Raw genomic sequence first — 19,836 nt, 5'->3', positions numbered from 1 at the left:
TCAGAGAAGGAATGTTTCAAGCCACTGGATGGCAGTATTTAGATAATATTCTCCGCTGTCTTTTGTGTTAACAGCCGGCCACTGGTAGCCCCGGCGTAAACAACGAGCATCTTTTCATCAACCCATGCACTTTGCCTTTTCTTAAGATATCGACCTTCTGATTTTCATAGCTTACTTCCTGCACGATTACAGAAATTTAAAACGACAAACAGAAACGTGTTACGATGGATTTGACGTAGTGATTTTGCAATCACTGGAGATTGCGCATCTGGATTTGGCCGATGCAACTAGCATTAGCTCGTATCTCGTATCTGGCTGAGCTGCGTTAGCTCCAGGCAACGGAGCTGCTGCTAGCTTGAGATTTTTAGCCATTACAGTTGACTGGGACCAGAAGTGAACCGAGCCATCCCACTCGAAAATGTAAACCTAACATGGCCTCGAAGAGACGGGAACTGGTGAGTGTGATCAGACGCTAAAAACGAGTTTTCACAGCCCCCCATAATGATAACGGTATAATGTTGGCTAGCACGCTTAGCAGCCGTTGCATTAGCACTGTTATGATAGCCTGCAGGGAGACCAGGTTTAAAGGACACGCGATTGTCAACCAGATGTTGTATGAATGTTGTACACTGTAATAACAAGTTGTGCTCCATTAAAACGTTCATAAACGGAATGTAATGTGCAGTAATTTGACTTTAGATTTTCGCTTTGCCCCTATGTTTCAATTAGTCAACATTTTAACGTTATGTCAGTAACTGCTTGACTAATGACCTTTCACCACTACTGGTGAGTCTCAAATTTAATTTGGCAATTTTTATTAAAAGGGTTTGTTGGAGAGGGGGACAATGCAGGGAATGCACATTATTTGCAATCTTGACATTCCTGTCAGTGTTAGTATCCAACATGACAATATTATCAATGGGATGAGACGAGTACATACATTTAAAGAGATTAATTTATAGAGATATCTAACGACCCCAAACTAGATTACATTATATTATATCTGTTTGTTCTGTCCTCTTTTGGTTTGCAGGCTGTGCCAGCAATGGCATTACCCCTCCCGGCTTCTGTCCTCCTGGTTTTGCTGTTGCTTGAGCCACTGGTGTGTCATGCAGGTGACTGTAAGGGCCACAGACAAGTACTTAGGGGTCCACCTGGATATGTCACAGATGGACCAGGAAACTACTCTGTCAATGGGAATTGCGAATGGCTCATTAGAGGTATGATAAGTTTCATTTATTATATTGAAATCAGTGTGATGATGTTAACATGTACCTTTTTACCCTAGCTCCTAGTAACAGTCACAGGATTGTCCTAAATTTCACATTTATGGACACAGAATGTACCTATGACTATCTGTTTGTTTATGATGGAGATTCTTACCAAAGCCCGCTTCTTGCTAGTCTCAGCGGCAACACTCTGCCACAACCTATTGAAGCAAAATCTGGCAAGGTATTTTGACTATACATTTATTCCTAAAAGTGCATGTTATTGTTTTATTCTTAATGTTTCTGATCTTGTTTCAGATGCTGCTTCATCTTTTTAGTGACGCCAACTACAATCTATTAGGCTTCAATGCCACTTACACTTTTTCCCAGTGCCCTGGAGCTTGTGGTGGTCATGGCCGCTGTGAAAGTTCAACATCAAAATGCCAGTGTCAACAGGGCTGGGGTGGAGCATCTTGTACAACACCCCTATGCTCTGCGGCCTGCTCCATTCATGGTCAATGTGACAAGGTTAGAAGTGATCAGTGCTTTCTTTAGCTTGAATAAATATACATTTTAAATATAAATTCATATATTAATAATAATGATAATTATTAATCTGATATAGCGCTTTTTCAGGTGCTCAAAATTTCACAATGTAGTGTATTATTCATTAACTTAATACTGCTGTCTTTCAGAAAGGGGAGCGGTGTCTGTGTGAGCCAGGCTTTATTGGCCACAGCTGCCAACTTGGTCTCCGAGATGATTATGGTGTAGGGCAGTGGTGGCGTGTGAGTGAGGGCAACCCTTACACCCCTCCTAGAACTGGTTCTGCTGGGGTCTACCTGTCCTCAACTGGATCCATATACTTGTTTGGTGGTAAGGGGTATTGATATGGAAAACAGTTTGTGTCTAAATTTAGCAATACTGTTTATCTGTTTTTTTCTTTTGCCAGGCTTTGACCTTAACAGGGCTCTCGGTGACTTAATCAAATACAACATCACGTCTAACCAATGGGACAGCAGATCTTATGGTCACTCCCCTGTAAGTGTAACGATATAAATATGTGCAGTAAAGTATTCTGATCCTTCATTACTAGTTGTATATAGCATAAGTTATATAACATAGTATATAACATAGTAATAAGTATATAACATAAGTTAATAGGCAGTGAATATAAACCTGAAATACATTTTCATGGGAAAGGCCTTATTAATGTGAATTGCTTGTTTCTCACATTATTTTTAGGTGGCTCGGCACTCCCATACAGCTGTAGAATGGTTTGGTAATATGGTTATCTTTGGGGGCGAATTGGCTAATGGCTCCTTGGCCAGTGATGTCTGGATGTACCGTCCACTTCAAGATGATTGGCAGCAGCTTGGATTTTCCTTTTCACAAGGTGCTCCTAAACTGGCCAATCACGCTGCAGCTGTAGTAGACAGCTATCTCTATGTTTTTGGAGGTGGGCTTTTTTTGTCTGGCAGACATTGTACTTGCATTATTATATTTTTTAACAGTTTGATTTATGTTTACTGCTCATGTGCAGGTCGCACTGAAGAGGATATGTTTTCTTCCTCTTTGTATCGTTTTGGCCTACATGGTTCGGGCAGATGGGAGACTGTTGAACCGACAGGTGGGAAACCTCCTGCAACTGCTGGTCACTCAATGGTGTTTCACAGCCCATCAAGAACACTGCTGGTATATGGTGGGCACAGACCCACCACTGCCAGGTATAAATCTACTGAATATTCGTAAGTGTGTGGTTTTAACCCAAACTAACATTTTAAACTAATCATCTTTATTTTGTTTAGGTTCAGTGTGAGGGTGAACAACACTGATATATTTCATGTAGACAGACGCTTTTGGACTTCCTTGCGTTCCCGCTTTCCAACCACAGGTCCCAGAGAAAGAGCCTTCCACTCAGCGACAGTCATTGGAAACTACATGGTCGTCTATGGTGAGCAGAGGAGCACGGGAAAATAAATACAGCGAGTGAGCTGGTCTGGGCTTGTGTAATGATAAATGTTTTTTTTGTTTTTTTTTCCAGGAGGAAATGTGCATATTCACTACCAAGAAGAAAAGTGTTATGATGAGGAGATCTTCTTTTATCATCTTGGCTGTCACCAGTGGGTCTCTGCAGGGGAGAGCTCATTGCATGGTATGCTAATACACATTAGTAATAGCCAATATATTTGATATAAGTGGTATAACTGGATATGATATATCATTGTTATCTTGAGAAATACAAATTAATCAATTGAATAAAAATACCATAAAGGGAATGACTATCCCAAAGCTCACAATTTGCTTTATGTTTAAGGTGGCGAAACAGTGAGAGGTCGTTACTCACATGTTGCTGCTGTAATAGATGGACGAGTGTTGCTTGTTGCTGGCGGTTACAGTGGCGTTGCCCGTGGAGACCTGGTGGCATACAAAGTACCATTGTTTGTCACTAGTGATCAAGGTGACAGGGTGAGGACAGCATTTTATTGTTTTTAAATAATGAATTGTTAAAAGGCAAAATACATACAGCAGATACTTTTAAGTCATTCTTAACATCTTGCATCATAGATGTGTCATCTACCTGTATCTTCTAAAAGGCATTTAAAAATCACTAATTTAGTAAAGTTTATCTTGATCTTGATCTTGAATTTGTAAAGGTTCCAATTTGATGCAAATGTTAATTATTTATTTAAAGGATGCTGTCTGTGCTGAGGCTCTGGATGAAAGTATGTGCCTTAAAAACCCAGAATGCAGCTGGTGTGAAGGTCGTTGTCGAGAGTACCAGCCTACAAATCCGGTAAATGATTAGAGGAAAAAAATCTGTTTAGTAATCCTGCATTGTAAAATATTTACATTTCATACCTAATGATGTTGTTTTTCTTCCATAGTGCGGAAGCACTGGTTGCCTGGGATTGGCACGTTTCCTGTCTGACTGCCAATCTTGTGTGGTGTTCAGTGGCACACCAGCCTCCTTGGCCCGTGCCCCTGGTGAATTTGGCTGGTGTGTTCAGAATGAGTCCTGCTTACCTGTGTCAGGTAAGACCAAGGAAGGGAGGAAGGAGAGCTGCCTGAATAGTTCAGCCCAAATACATGATGTAATATAGTTGTAGTTTTAGTATAGAGACTGGGAGTTGGGGGACCACACTCTTCTTGCATGTGCTTTAAGTGAAACATAGTGACTTATCCTAACCAACCTGAAATGGCAGTGGTAACTTGCTCACTGTTGCACTGTTCCACTTTTGGGCAATGGTACAGTTAAGTCATGTTGTCTCACCTCTTGTATTGTGCACATGTGAAGTAAGAGTACAAGTCCATAGTCTGTTGAAGAAAAGTATTGAAAAAGACAAGATTGTTTGTATCGGGGTCAGATGTATCTATATGTGTGCTGACCTCTCCCTCTTGGTCTCACAGAGCGAAGTGCGTGCCGCGTGGACCAGATCTCAGGGGCGTACGGCTGGTGGGGGGAGCGTACCCTTTTCTTAACCTCCCTCCACTCCTGTCGCACCGAGAACTATGTCCCGGGACTGCACCTGCTCACCTTCCAGCACCCTCGCAACGACTCCCAGCCTGACAAGGTACGGAGTTGTGGTCATAAATATATTTCTTTCCACGTAAACTTGTCCCTCCTTCCTTCCTCCTACTGTACTCTCAAACTTACACCTCTCTTCATCCTAAGAGTTTTATAAATATTTTGACTCACACTGTGCCTCTTTTTTCTGTTTTCCTATTCATATGCTATACTTCCTTTAATAGTCTTGTATTGTTACGTGAGCTGTTTGTAGAGAGTAGTGCTTTTGTTGATGTGTTTCTATATACCTTCTGCTATCCTTCAACCATACCCCTCCCGTTAGGTGACTATTCTCCGCAGTACCAACATCATCTTAAGCCCTACCACTGAAATGGACGTAGCGCTACAGTTCAGGGGCTTTATCCACCCTCTCTGGGGGGCACCTCCACCTGCTCCTCCTCCAACAGAGACTGTTTCAATGTGGGCTCGCATACAGAGATTACATTTTGAGGCTAGAGTGGCGTCAGGACCAAATTCGAGCCAGCTGGTATATATTTTTTGTTTCTTTTTATGCAATTATGTTTTACATTTATCTAATTATGTATATTTTGACTGGTTGATTGAACAGGAGGTGGTGGGTCGTTGGGCAGCCCAGCAGGAAAGAGAGTCAAAGCTTCTGGCACGGTCAGATGGAAGCAGACTGTTTTCCAATCTAACCAGAGGAAACCATTACCTTGTTCAAGCTGAAGGGTATCTTAATAACTCTGGCTCTGGACAAACGAGTGAGATGGCTTTAATCTGGAACAGAACATTGCCCGGTGGAAGTGTGAGTACTAGACCAGTTAAATCTGCTTCTTGTGTCTTATTGTTTCTCATGCCTCATTGCTTCTCATCACTATACTTAATATTTTACATCTGTTTCATGTGTAGGAGATTTCCTTCCTTTTCCTAGAGCCTTATCGCTCTGGATCCTGCTCTGGCTACATGTCCTGCCTGGCCTGTCTGTCTGATCAGTCTTGTGGCTGGTGCCCCTCCTTGTCTCGCTGTTTGCTCCGTGACAGTCCAGATTTAGACCCATGTCCCGAAGCGGATGGCAGAGTTGGTCAGCGCCATCTGCTGTTGGCTCCACAACACTGCACACTGTGTGAAGAGTACAGAGACTGCTCAGCTTGTACTCAGGTATAAACCTGAACAATATGAAAACAAACTCATAGATTTTATGTAAATCTTAAGGTTTATAATAAGGATAAAATGTGACTTACAGGATCCTTTTTGTGAGTGGCAAATAAACTCCAGCAAAAAGGGTGACTATCAGTGCAGCCGTCGTGGAAGGTTAGATGGCTCCATACGTGATCCAAAGGGATGCCCAAAAGTCTGCAACCAGTGAGTGAGACAAAATTAGATGCTTTAGGACTCATAGAACTCTCTAACCCCTGCTTTATTTACCTTTTTCCAAAGGAGAAAAACATGTGGAGAGTGCTTGTCTAATTCCAGCCAGTGTGCATGGTGCGAGTCTGCCCAGGCCTGCTTCTACTTTGCAGCGTATCTCACAAAATACCCCTATGGAGAATGCAGGGACTGGTATGACAGGTAAATATGGTCAGGGGCATGTTCCCTAACTCATATTTAATCAAGATAATTTAGAATATATATTTTTTTCTTATTAGTGTTTGTCTTTATAATTATGCTCTCCCAAACGATTTTATTAATAGTCTGAATTGACACGTAGCCAAGAAGGTTAAACTAAGGGATAAAATACTACATTTACTGTAACCGCATTCATATTTATTATTCTTTTGTCTTTTTTGATCAGTGTTCATTCAGTTCCCCAGTGTAAGCAGTGTTCAGCTCTGAGCACCTGCACAGACTGTTTGCGGACTTTCCAATGCGGCTGGTGTGGGGATTACAATAATCCTACTATTGGAAAGTAAGTTTTGGAAATTTGTCAAGCAGCTGTGCATAGCATTTGACTATACAACACAATATCCATCTACACTACACACAGTGATTTCCATTTCAAATGTTTTGTCAGATGTCTGAGAGGAGATTGGGCTGGAATGGATGACCCTTCAGTGTATAATTGCAGTGTTGCTGTGGCTGAAGCTCGGGCTGCAAAGTAAGACTTTATTAAAATATTAAGCTTTAATAATAATTGAAATATTATAATCTTAATTTAATTTTTATATTATCATTTATTATTAAAAACCTTATAGCCCTGAGCCCCAAACATCAGCTCCTCCTCGACCTTTGGAAATGGATATTGACCTTGAACACCTGGAAGATGAAGATCAGGATGCCATCTGGTCCTACCCCACCTGCCCTGATGTAGAAGAATGCAGACTGGGTCTACATAACTGCCACCCCTTTGCTACCTGCATTAACACCCCAACATCATATGAGTGCCACTGTGAAAGAGGGTTTACAGGAGACGGTACATTGCATTGCAATCAGACGTAAGTAACGTGCAAAGCATGTGCAGGACAGTTAATATAGTAAAAAAATATTAAGTGAACACGAGGCCCCTTCTCATTCATCTCAATGGGGGGAATCTCTTCATAAAATAAACAAGTATTATTATTGTGTGCCCACAGCTGCTACAATGAGTGTCGTGAGGGTCAGTGTAGTGGCAGCCCACGTTTTGAGTGCGAGTGTGCTCTTGGATGGACATCAGATCCAGCCACACTCGTTCTGAGTGGTGTCGAATGTGATGTTGACTGTGGTTGCAATTTCCACTCCACATGTATTACCGCACCTGGGATCTGTGATGAATGCCAAGGTATGTCCACTAGATGTTTTGTTTTAAAGTTGTTACCTTAAGTGTCCTGTCAAGCAGTTCTGCTGTCTCTTTCAGACTGGACTACAGGTCCACACTGCGAGCACTGTCGTCCAGGCAGTTTTGGCTCAGCTCTGGCCGGAGGAGGTGGTTGTGTGCCTTGTGAGTGTAATGGCCATGGTGACCCACTGCGAGGCTACTGCCACAACCAGACAGGCCAGTGTTACTGTACACACCATACTCAGGGACCTCACTGTGAGACCTGTCTGCCTGGCTACTATGGTGATCCCAGGTACGCATTTGGAAAAATGGTAAAGAATCACAACAATAATGTTTATTGTCACAAATTCTCTTTAAATTATATGTATATATTTTTATACAGAAATAATGGCACATGCTACCGCCAGTGTCAAGGCCGTTCTGTGCTGCTCTCACCCACCTCCACAGCTCTTCCTCTGTCCTCTTCTTTGGGCTGGCGAAGTGGTACAGAAGGAAGAGGAGGTCTTTCACATTGCTTGTGGGTTCTTTCTGTAACACCAAACTTAGCCCCCTGTTTGCCTCGACAGCTCTGCCCCCCAGTAGCCCTCACTCTACACCCAGACTCTCATACACATTGCAAAGTGAGTAGTATTGAGTTTACATGCATTTTATCTTGTCTGACATATTAAACTGTCACTGCACTTGCAACAATGTTCTAACTGAATTTAATTTGTATTACAGAACTCTTATGTTTACGTCTTTGATGGCTTGCCTCGTTTTCTGTCCAATGGTGTGGTTCACTCGGATCACAATTTGATTGGGGCTTTTTGTGGTACTACCAGGACTGAGCCCATAACTGTGGAGGCAACTTCTGGTAAATACCACTTTGTTATTGTATCGCAATTGTTTGTTTTGGGATGATTATTTGACAAACTTTTCTATTTCTTTAGGTGTAATTTCAGTTTATTATGAAGCTAATGTCTCTTCAAACAAGCCTCAAGGATTCAATGCCTCCTTCTGGATTCACCGGTGTGACTCAATCACTGAAGACGAGGCACCAGTTTGCCCTGGTGAAGCACAGTGTGTTGGAGGGGTCTGCCAGTGCCCACAAGGGTTTGGAGGACCACGCTGTGACCGACCTATATGCCAACATGACTGTGGCATTGTAGATGGACGAGGAATTTGTAATACGGTAAGCAAATTTAACTTATATTTGCCCCGATTTGTTCACTCCTTTATGTTTACATAATACATAGTACATGTTGTTTTTGTACAGACTTTGGGAGTCTGTATGTGTTCACATAGCTGGGCTGGCTCTGACTGCTCTGTTCCTCGGGACTCCAACAGTCTGCTTTGGGAAACACTGCTAGACACACAACTCACAGCGGTATAACATTGGTTAAATAAAATGCAGGCATTTTATTTGGACAGTTGAAACATTTTTATGTTTTATATTCAATAGAACCAAGCTCACAGGTTTCTCCAAAGAATGGGACACTCTCTATTGTCTGGACCACAAGGTAATCTTTGGATGTATGGAGGGCTGTCACTGTCAGAAGGCATACTGGGAAATGTGTACAGGTATATTTTTGCATGAAATCTAGTTGGACTTTTATTTTCAAGAACAAGTTTGTAACTGTAATCATGTGTTGTCATAGATACACTGTTCCTGAGCATCGCTGGACTCAGATGCTAACTAGCTCAGTTGAAGAGGGTGCAACTCCCAGCCCACGCTATCATCATGCCTCTGCTCTGTTGACCAGCTATGACTTTGGATCTGGAAGTCACAGCTTTATGCTGGTCGTAGGAGGGGTCACTCACAGTGGTGTTGCCATGGATACTTGGAGTTTAAACCTCAGCAGCTTAGTCTGGCGAGAGCACAAGGTTTGAATTTGACTACTATGTTTATTTAATCTAACTGGCAGGTGATGTAGCTCATTTTATGCAATGGTAGTGATTCTTTTTTTTTTTTATTATCTGGTGCATTCAGTACAAGTTCGCACATTAAGTAAAGTTGTTATTCATTCTTAAAACTTTAAGATAATTGTAGCTGTTTTGGTACTGGTATTTACCCTATTATCTTATCTTACAAAATGTAAAAACATTAATTTTACAACACTCTCAACACTGGTGGTACAGATTGATTTACTGTTAGATCACCATTATGTGTAAAATATTCACAATATTTATTTTCTTTTGACAGAGTTCAGTTCTCCCCCCGGTGGCAGGTCACACTCTGACAGTCCGTAGAAACTCTTCTGTGCTGTTAATAGGGGGCTACTCTCCAGAAAATGGCTTCAACCATCATCTGCTTGAGTTCAGCCCTTATTCTGGAAACTGGACTATTGCTCCTCACACTGGCACACCACCTACAGGTATTTGAGATAGTAGATCGATTTTTAATATCTATGAATCCCATGTATTGACATGCTTTGTACATAATTTTCAGGTTTGTACGGCCACTCAGCAGTTTACCATGAGCAAACAGATGCAATCTATGTTTTTGGAGGCTATCGCTTTCATGTGGAGACTGTAGAGCCCTCAGGAGAACTTTATAGTTTGTACTATCCCAACCTGACCTGGTCTTTACTTGTTCCATCACAGGGTAACAAGGTAAAAAGTTAATTACTCTTGCTATGACCAGTGTACATTTTAATAGTGAGTTACCAAGTTTAATATTATGTTTTTGGCAGCCGCTGTCTCGTTTCTTCCATGCCGCTGCCCTAATTAAAGACACCATGGTGATTGTTGGAGGCAGGACGCAAGCAGAGGACTACAGCAACTCTGTGTCTTTGTACCAGATCAACTGTAACACTTGGATACAACCAGGTAGCATTTTTATCTCAATATTATTTTTTATTCTAAGCAAAATTGTTACTGTATATTAATTGACTACTTCTACGGAATTGCTTTGTCAGTTTCTGTTGTGGGAGATCCAGTAAATCGTTCAGTGTCTCTTGCTATGACCAGCTGGGGTGGTCTTCTTTTCTTGTCTGGGGGCTTTAATGGTGTCACCCTTGGAAGACTACTCACTCTTACTGTCCCTGCGGATCCTTGCGCCCTTCTGCCCACACAAGATGCTTGTAACACCACTACTGGCAGTTGTATCTGGTGTAGAGGAACCTGTGCCTCTTCAGATATTGCAGAGAGGTAGCCATATATTGAACTGTACATTTTTTTTTGTGCTCCATACAAATATGAAGCCATTTTTTTTTTTTCTTTCTTTTTTTTTTTTTTTTTTTAGAGTGGGCTGTTTCACTGGGCAGTCTCCATGTTCCCCAACCCCACGTCAGGGAGATCAGTGTCGAAGATTGAAGACCTGTAGTGAATGTCTTGCTAGGCATCCCAAGACATTTACAAGTCCATCTCAGGTATCTCAGGCACATAAATCCACCTCCAGCACTATTAATACATGAGTAAACATGAGTTGATAATATTTTTTGACTGTTTCAGCCTGCTCTACAGTGCAAATGGTGCACAAATTGTCCGGAGGGTGCGTGTATCAGCAGTTCGGTGAGCTGTACATCTGAACATGACTGTCGGATCAACCAGAGAGAGATATTCCTGTCCAGCAACTGCACCGAGACTAGCTGTGAAGCCTCTGACTGCCCGAAGTGCACTGCCTCTGGGAAATGCATGTGGACACGCCAGTTTAAACGCACAGGTGCTCAAGATTTAAAGTTGGCATATTCATCATAACAAGGGCTTCTATACCCCCAAAAGACTTCAGACATTAAGAGTGCGTTCCACATGCCAGTATAAAAACTAGGGCCATAAACCCGTAACAAAATCTAGATTTGACCAGGACCAGGACAAGACCAAATCAGCTTTACGGGACTAAATTGGGACTCATATCAGGACAAAATCAGGACCTTGCCTACACTCTTTATGCTATAATCAACTTAAATGTAGTTATTGAAAGCTGTTATTAATGCTTATTACATTATCCTTTTTGCATCAGAAAAAGTAATCAATACCATACCTTCTTATTTCTATAGGTGAAACAAGAAGAATTCTAAGTGTAAACCCCACATATGACTGGACGTGCTTTAGCTACGCCTTGCTCAACGTCTCCCCCATGCAAGTGGAATCTTCTCCCCCTTTGCCATGCCCTCCACCCTGCCACACCCTCCAAAATTGCAGCCTCTGTCTTGGCTCGCGCGGCTCTGATGGGGGCTGGCAGCACTGTGTATGGAGCATGGCTTTGCAGCAGGTGGGACCAAATCAAAATATTTGTAGATTGTCAATTTTGATGATGTTGATCAACTTTCAACCATTTTTTTGTCCTCTTAGTGCATGAGTCCGTCTTTTGTCCCACTGCGATGCGAAGCGGGTCAGTGTGGTCGTCTTCTCTCTGGTGGGGACTCCTGCTCTCCTCAGTGCTCTCAGCTCACTCAGTGCTCACAGTGCATCGCTAGACCTCAATGTGGTTGGTGTGCGGCAAAGGGAGGGAATGGGGCTGGCCGCTGCTTACAAGGTGGACTCGAGGGTGGGTAGAAGCAGTTCAGTTTGTGAACTTTTTTAATCGGTGACATCACAATAAACCAGTGTTGATTTTCAGGTGTCAGTGAGGGGGTGTGTCCTCAGAGAAACAGCAGCTGGTCTTTTCTGCGCTGTCCGAAGGAGGATGAGTGTGCTAATGGGCATCACCATTGTAACAGTACCCAGGATTGTCATGACTTGCCAGAGGGATATCATTGCACATGCAAGCAGGGGTACATCCTGAGCAGGTAAGTTATATCATAGTAGTTATCTTGTATTATCATTTTCAGAATAATAATAAATGTGTTACCTTTTTTAACAGTGTTTCAGGCCAGTGTGAGCCAGTGTGTGCCCAAGGCTGTGTTAATGGGACATGTGTCTCTCCTGGAATTTGTCAGTGTCACTTTGGCTTTGTGGGAGACAACTGCTCTTCTCAGTGTAGCTGCAACAAACATAGCAATTGTGCAGGCGTGAACAAGCCAGATGTTTGCCTTGAGTGTCACAACAACACAATTGTATGTATTTAGAACATATGGCATATAACATATTTCTTTTTATTTCTTCTTCATAAAAGGAAAATGATTCTTTACATATCTAAACATGGTTGTATGAATTAAAGTGAATCTGAAACCATGTGACAACAACCCTCGGCATTATGCCAAATTAAACACACCTCTGGGTGTGCGCTACACACACTCACCCTCTTTGTGACGACTGGGTGTAACCAGCCAATCACTGACACGTGACCAAGGCGGTTGCAGGTTCACTTTTCATAGAACCGTGTTTACATACGTAAATAATCATACTGTTTCATTTCAGTGAACCTGTAACCATGTGACAACAGTATGCCAAAGCAGTCACAGGAAAGGGAAAGGTGAGGTGGCACCCTCAAAGACACACCATTGGATAAAAGAAGTGATCGCATCAACCACAAGTGCAAAAGCATGAGCAGCTCTATTGCAAACATAGAGCGATCTCATAATAATAATAAACACAAAGAGTCACCAATCCATCACAGCCCCTAAAACAGCAGAGGGAATGGTGGAAGTGACGTCTGGTTGGACAATGCCTCCTAACACCTTTCAAAAACTGTGGAAGGACAACACCACAGTCATGTCAGAGGACACAGGGTCCACACCAGTCTTGTGGCACCACCCGGCAAACACGCTCCACCTACACCTGTACAGACATTGGGTGGATTACGCCTGTGCGGCATGTAAGGTGTCAACAATAGTCCTGCTTAGGCCAAGAGCATACCAGCGCCGCCATTCAAGGGCCATACATGGAGACTCAGGGCTTCAGGGTGAGTGTGCCAGATCTTGCCTCTTCCCTGGGACAAGTCCACTCTGGTCGGGAGGAGTCATGGTTCCCTGTCCAGCATCTCATACACCTCGAACATCCAGGGTCTCTGTGGCCAGTTTGGTACTACTAAGAGAACCTGTGCCTAGAACAACCTCACCCCGCCAAGCAGTGAGAAACAGTGGAGGGAATGCTCTGGCTCAGGGCATCTGTCCCCAGAAACCCTGGTGGGCTATTCATTGAGAACCACAGGGGACAATGAGCGTTGTCCTGTCGCAATAAGATCCACTGAGGCCTGACTGAAGTGGCACCATATCTGTTCCACTACCTGGGAGTGCAAGTGCCACTCGCCGGGGTGAGGAGCACCCCTAGATAGATCTGCTGCAACATTGAGTAGGTCAGGAAGGTAGAAGGCTCTCAGAGACATGCCCTCTGGCTGGGTCCACAGAAGGAGCTGGCATGGCGTGGCATGCAAGGACAGAGACTTCAGACAGCCCTGATGATTGATGTAAGACACCACTGCAGTGTTGTCTGACCATACCATCACCTGCTTGACTCTCACTATTGAGAGGAAGTGCTGTAGTGCCAGATGAACAGCCTCCATCTCAAGGAGTTTGATGTGCCAACTTCGTCATACAGAGTCCCAAGTCCCTCAAAGAGACCTACCTTCCCTCAGTGCCTCAGCCTGTCTGGGATGCATCAGCAGTTATAGTGACCCGGGCTGCCCCAAGGCCTAGGGGGCAGGGTTATCTTCCTCAAACTGTCCCTGGGCATGGAAAGCCTCTTGAACACAAAGCAACACTGAAGTGATCGTGTGTGCAGTAGACCCAGAGGCCCTGCTTGAGAACCTGCAGCCAAAAGACCTAGCAGTCTTTGGCATTGCAGAACAGGCACAGTGCGCTGAGCAACATGCTCACTATGCATTGGCCAACACCCGCTTGAGTGTCAGCAGGCTCCCATTGTGTCAGAATTGAGAACCAGCCCCAAATACTCCATCAAGGTGCTCAGTACTAGGTGGCTCTTCTCTGCATTCAAGTGAAGACCTAGAGAAGTCAGATGGTCCAGAACAACTGTAGTGTGCTCATAAGCCATGCTTAGAAACTGAGCGCACATCAGTCAATTGTCCAATAGTTCAACACTTAGATACCCCTCCTCCGAAGAGGGGAGAGTGCAACATTATTTGCACTTTCTGAAAGTTCGAGGTGACAGGGACAGGCCAAACAAGAGCATGTTGTACTCATAAGCCACACCTTGAAATGCAAACCACAGGTATGAAAAAACAGGTGAATGGGCACAGGAAAATAAGCATCAGGTAGGTCAGCAGTTGTGAACCAGTCAAGTGCTTGAATGGCCTGAAACAGTGCTTTCTGTTTGAGCATCCTGAACTGAAGAACCTTAAGGTATTTGTGAATGGAGCGAAAACCACCCGTGCGCTTTGGAACAAGGAAGTACGGGGAGTAGAACTTCTGATTTTCCTTCTGTGGATCCAGCAGGCGTACGGCCTTTTTGAAAAGCAAGGCCATGATCTCGTCGGCAAGTACTCCTGAAAGAAACTTGTCTCCCACCTTTGTCCATAAAATGCCTCGAAAGTGTGGATCGCAGGGGAGGAATTGCAGGTGGTAGCCGCAGTCCAGGGTCTTCAGCACCCATGGGCACTGATGACAAGTGCTGAGATGGGTGCTTGAAAATCTCGACCCAAGCCGAAGAATACAGTCAGGAATGGTGAGCAGACTTGGGCAGACCCTGGGCAATGCACTCCCAGGAGCGAACACAGACCCTCTGTCAGCCCATTTGGGGGACAAAGGTCTGTCTACCACCTCGAGAATCCTGTGAGGAACCCTGACCGACAGGTCTCTGAGGGCCAGTACGTCTCTCTGGGGCTACCTGAGGACCCAACATTAAGAGCCCCTGATTGGTCTTGGTTTGACCACATATTCGCACTTTCTGGGCTTCATCTAAGGCTGCCTCTGCAGCTGGGCCAAACACATGACCAGGCGAAATGCCGGTACTAAAAAGAGCAGCATGTTCCACCTATGACACAGCAGTCCCGCTCAACCAAATGTGGTGCCTGGCCATGGCGAGATAAGTCAAGGAGTTACCCAGGACCTTGGCTTGAGTACTTGCTCCCTGAATCACTGTATCCATGATGTTAGTAATTTCAGGCAGGAGTTCAGATGGACTCTTAGAACTCAGATCCCGGATCAGACCCTCCAGATACACAAGCAGAAGAGAATTGGTGTTTGCCAGTCTAGCAGCCATGGCAGTTGTGGCAAAAGCCATCAGTGGCCCTGCACTTCCTATTAGGAAGGGTGATGATATGGGTGATGGGATGCCCCGGCCAGGAGTGCAAACGAAGGTCCCACCTGTATGGTCCCATCTGATCCATGCTCAGCAGCACCATGAAGCCTACTTAGTGCAGAGCAGGGAGGTAAAGTTTCTCTCGGCCGTGCCCACGACTGTTTGAGACGGGAAACAAAATCTGAATACACAGGCAAAAGGATGTGGCTTGCCGGCCCGCAGCAGCAGCCACTCAAGTGAGCAGGGCCTTGATGGAGAAGTCACCACTCTCAGATGAATGTCCTTCTCCAGTAGCATCGTTTAGCAAAACATCCTGCTCTTCGTCATAACCATCCAACAAAGCGGTCTTATCCAGGTTGGGATAGCAAAGTTTGCAACTGGGAACCAGGAGAGAAAATACTCATCAAACTGCAACAGAACTCACACAGAAAGCCAGAGGGATGCTACATAAGGAGCAGCCCAAATCCGTGAGGATCTGCGAGAAGAACAGCGAACATCTCTAGCCACCTGGTATAAGTTCTCAATAACCAGGAGAATAGAAAGAGGGTGAGTGTATTTACGTACACGTGGCATTCATATATGCTGTAGTGCGCACCCACAGGTGTGTTTAATTTGGCATAATGCTCCTGAACACAGGGTTGTAATCACATGGATACAGGTTCACTGAAATGAAATAGAACTGAAATATTTGTAAATCATTTTCAGTCTTAAGATTTTTATTTGGGACTGCCCTAAAATACAGTTTCAAACACAAATTTGCTCCTAATATTCTTTTTTCTTTGCCTAGGGTAAACACTGTGAAAAGTGCAAGCCATTGTTTGTGGGCTCTGCCAAAGGGGGAGGAACTTGTCGTCCTTGTCGAGAATTTTGCAGAGGAAATAGTGCAATATGTCTATCACATGATGAGCTTAAGAAGGCCCAGGAAAATCCCAGGCTGTTCTCTCTGGATCCAAGCAGTGTATGTTTTTGTGTCCTATTTCAAAGATTTTTAAAGTCTTTCATACAGTCTTAACATTTATTCTCATTTCAGATTCAGAAATGGGTCTCTGAGGGCCCAACAGAAGAAAATGCAGTGTGTGTAAACTGTCAAAACAATAGTGTTGGGGACCAGTGTGAGAGCTGCCTCAGTGGATACTTTCTGTTGCAGGGGAAATGTGAAAAGTGAGTTAAACATTTTGTTGAAAAGAGTCACAAGGTAAAAAAAAAAACTGAATTGCTTCATAAAGATTTTTGTCCTTCACCTATGTTTTGCAGATGTCAGTGTAATGGGCATGCAGACACATGTAATGAACATGACGGCACTGGCTGTCCCTGTCAAAACAACACTGAGACATCGTCTTGTCTCAGTAGCTCACAAAGTGATCGCAAAGATTGCTACAGGCAACAGGCATGTGTCCGTCTTGTATTATTGTCCAATTTAATTAGCTTTATATTTTATAAAACTAATGGGCAATATTTTTGTTTTGCTGTTTATCTGTCCACAGTGTGCCAAATGCAAGGACTCTTTCAACGGCACTCCTGTAAATGGCCGACAATGCTACCGTCAGTTCAATGTTGACACGGAGTGCTGCTTTGACCCAACATCACAGACAAACTGTTTTCATGATCCCAGCATCCGTAATCTACCAATGGGTCGCACTGTGTTCTTTGCTGCCCAACCAAAATTCACTAATGTTGATATTCGGGTCACAATTGATGTAACATTTGGTGAGGTTGAAGTGTATGTGTCCAATTCCCATGACACCTTTATTGTGGATGTGGATCGCAGCACAGGTATTCATGCCATCAGTATCGACAGAGGAGAGGAATCTGCAACTCGATTAACAACTACTGGGATTGACAAGGATTCTCCTCCCTCTCCTATTAAAGTGTATGCAAATGCATCCTCCAGCCTTGGAGGTCCTGTGCTTTCTCACAACCCCTTGCAGCTGCAGGCCAAGCCTCCTGGAGGAGATAGAGAAATTCGGGAGGAAAGAGCAGAAGGACTTATTAGCTACATCACAGTGTGGAAACCTCAAACTGTTTTAATTGTCCGTGGTGTTCGGGATCGAGTGGTCATAACATTTCCCCATGAAGTGCATTCTCTCAAATCCAGTCGTTTCTACATTGCTCTTAAAGGGGTTGGAACGAAGGATCGATATGGAGAGTCACAGGGACTTCTGTTTTTGAGGCAGGACCAAGCTCATATAGACCTTTTTGTCTTTTTCTCTGTTTTCTTTTCCTGCTTTTTCCTGTTCCTGTCAGTTTGTGTGCTCTTGTGGAAAGTTAAGCAGTTTCTGGATTTCCGCCGGGAGCAGCGTCGCCATATCCAAGAAATGACCAAAATGGCATCAAGGCCTTTTGCTAAGCTGACTATATACTTGGAGCCAGAGGAGCCCCAGCTTGTATACTTGCCTTCCGCAGGTGGAGGTGTGGGGGGCACTACTGTATCTCTCACTCATGCTCGCACAAGCAAATTAGGGGGTGTTGTGCTGGGGCAGAGAGGTCGTGCAGGAGCAGTCACCTATAAACACGAACCAGGCTCTGGACCCACGGGTCATCATCACCATCACCTGGCCTTAGGTGGAAGTGGAAACAGTGGACAGCACTTACCATTGCATTACCTGAACACCCACCACTACGCCAGTACCGCATCAGGCACCCCCGGGTCCCACCACCACCATCCGTCCACATACAGTGGTTATCAGCACTTCTGCCGCTCTGACCCCTTCCTATCCCAGCTCATGGGCTTTTCGTACTCCTCCTTTAAAGTGGGGCCTATCACGCTAGAGCCCACAGATGATGGCATGGCTGGCGTGGCCACTGTACTTTTTCAGCTGCCTGGGGGTCTCTTGGCCCCAAATCGTGCCTGTTTGGGCTCAGCACTAGTTACCCTGCGCCAAAACCTGCAAGAATATTGTGGCCATGGCAACAATGGGGGACATCCAGGGGCAGGAGCAGGGCGCAAGGGTCTACTTGGGCATCAGCACCTAACCACAATGGCAATGTAAGCTATATGAAAATGAAGTGTTTATAGATATTAAATGCATCTCTGAAGGAAACAAGGTCAAAACTAGGTCAGCATCTGTTGTTAGCATTATGAACAAAGTTGTACACACTGTAATAAGTGTCTTTTTTGTTGTTTTGTTTTGCTTAACTGTATTTGACTGCTTCGCTTGATCAAGCCGGCTGTCTCTACAATGCACTTCAACTGCTAAGTTAATCAACAAACAAGTTGCATCCTATCTTTAATAACATGTGCAAGAGGGCATGCCTGATAGTCAGCCTCACAGACAGGCTGAGGCTGGACTGTTGTTTGATGTGAGTGGCATTTGCTTGCATAAAAACCAACATGTGCTTTATACACAAGGAAGTGACAATCAGAAGTACCATTTCAAACAAGTGACTTGTTCAGGAAAATGGTGAGGCTTTTGATTGTCAGTGCAAGAGAAATGGTGGTCAAGAGATTTAGAATTTACTGTGTGACATCAGACGCTTCGTTGAACACACTTAAATCTCTACATATTACTGTAACTTAATTTATTTGTTTTCTTTTTTGCTATTCTGCAATCACTTCTTGCCTTGTCAGTAAGTCAACTGGCTGCAGTTATTTGCAAAGTGTGTGTAAAAGTGAAGAAATAATGTGACATTTTCTAGTATGTGATCACATTGTTGCTGGTATGTGGCTAGTTTATCTGAGCTGCTTTCTGCTGGTACCCTGCTTGTAGATGATTGCATACGTCAACCATAGCTACTAATCATACCTAGCTAGAAAAGGTATTACAAAAACACAGAATGGATGTTCTTAGTCTGTGTAATTACACTGTTAATACTTTTGAGTTTTTGTTCTCCTGGTGAGAAATATTGAGAAACTTGACAGCAATTAATTTGCTTTAATAGAGAGACTGAACTTGCTCACTGTTTTGTTACTGTTATATTTTCTTTTTGTTATCTACTTTGCACTGCATGGAGGCAGATAGCCCCTAATTTCATATGAAATACTATGAGTAGGTGATGATCATTCACCATAAACAGTGAGAGGTGCTTTTGGATAGTCAGAAGTATTCCCAAAATTATTGTAACATCATCAAGTCACCCACTCACAGCCCTCGAAGAATAAGCATTACTTTTATTGTGAATGTTCTGTTACATAGGCCTACCATATTTTGTACATACATTTGTGCTTTGAAATAAGGGAGCAGTGTTGTAAAAAATGTGCATAGTACAGACTCTTTTTAGGGTCATAAAATCTATATGAAACAAGTGTGTTTTATTTCTGTTTGTGTGTATTTTATGAACAGCTAATGATT

At 43.7% G+C, this 19,836-nt stretch overlaps 1 protein-coding gene and 1 long non-coding RNA gene across 2 annotated transcripts; one reads left to right on the top strand and one right to left on the bottom strand.

Moving 5' to 3' along the window:
- Positions 1-63: 63 nt before the first annotated feature.
- On the top strand, positions 64-19,789 carry megf8 (multiple EGF-like-domains 8). The gene is given in 44 exon segments (XM_055164332.1): positions 64-455; positions 1,034-1,220; positions 1,289-1,452; positions 1,527-1,736; positions 1,904-2,084; positions 2,161-2,249; positions 2,454-2,667; positions 2,752-2,935; positions 3,017-3,162; positions 3,253-3,363; positions 3,526-3,677; positions 3,904-4,005; positions 4,097-4,244; positions 4,620-4,783; positions 5,060-5,263; positions 5,345-5,542; positions 5,647-5,895; positions 5,981-6,099; positions 6,175-6,306; positions 6,530-6,643; positions 6,749-6,832; positions 6,930-7,169; positions 7,308-7,492; positions 7,568-7,781; positions 7,872-8,109; positions 8,210-8,342; positions 8,419-8,660; positions 8,745-8,855; positions 8,931-9,049; positions 9,127-9,352; positions 9,672-9,843; positions 9,918-10,079; positions 10,082-10,297; positions 10,387-10,618; positions 10,713-10,839; positions 10,922-11,132; positions 11,467-11,681; positions 11,762-11,957; positions 12,030-12,198; positions 12,273-12,465; positions 16,335-16,505; positions 16,578-16,708; positions 16,802-16,934; positions 17,032-19,789. Coding segments are annotated over 44 exon segments (8,718 nt in total). The 5' UTR covers positions 64-431; the 3' UTR covers positions 18,538-19,789.
- LOC129411923 (uncharacterized) lies at positions 5,494-6,092 on the bottom strand. The gene is made up of 2 exons (XR_008633505.1): positions 5,979-6,092; positions 5,494-5,856 (listed from the first exon to the last, which is right to left on the bottom strand). It is a non-coding gene; the product is annotated as an uncharacterized LOC129411923 (long non-coding RNA).
- Positions 19,790-19,836: the final 47 nt, after the last annotated feature.

Source organism: Boleophthalmus pectinirostris, unplaced genomic scaffold (assembly GCF_026225935.1).
Source record: "Boleophthalmus pectinirostris isolate CB_2022bp ecotype Guang Dong unplaced genomic scaffold, ASM2622593v1 HiC_scaffold_6, whole genome shotgun sequence".
Classification (NCBI taxonomy): domain Eukaryota; kingdom Metazoa; phylum Chordata; class Actinopteri; order Gobiiformes; family Gobiidae; genus Boleophthalmus; species Boleophthalmus pectinirostris.
The sequence above is the reverse complement of the archived record's forward strand: the minus strand, read 5'-3'. Positions and strand labels throughout refer to the sequence as shown.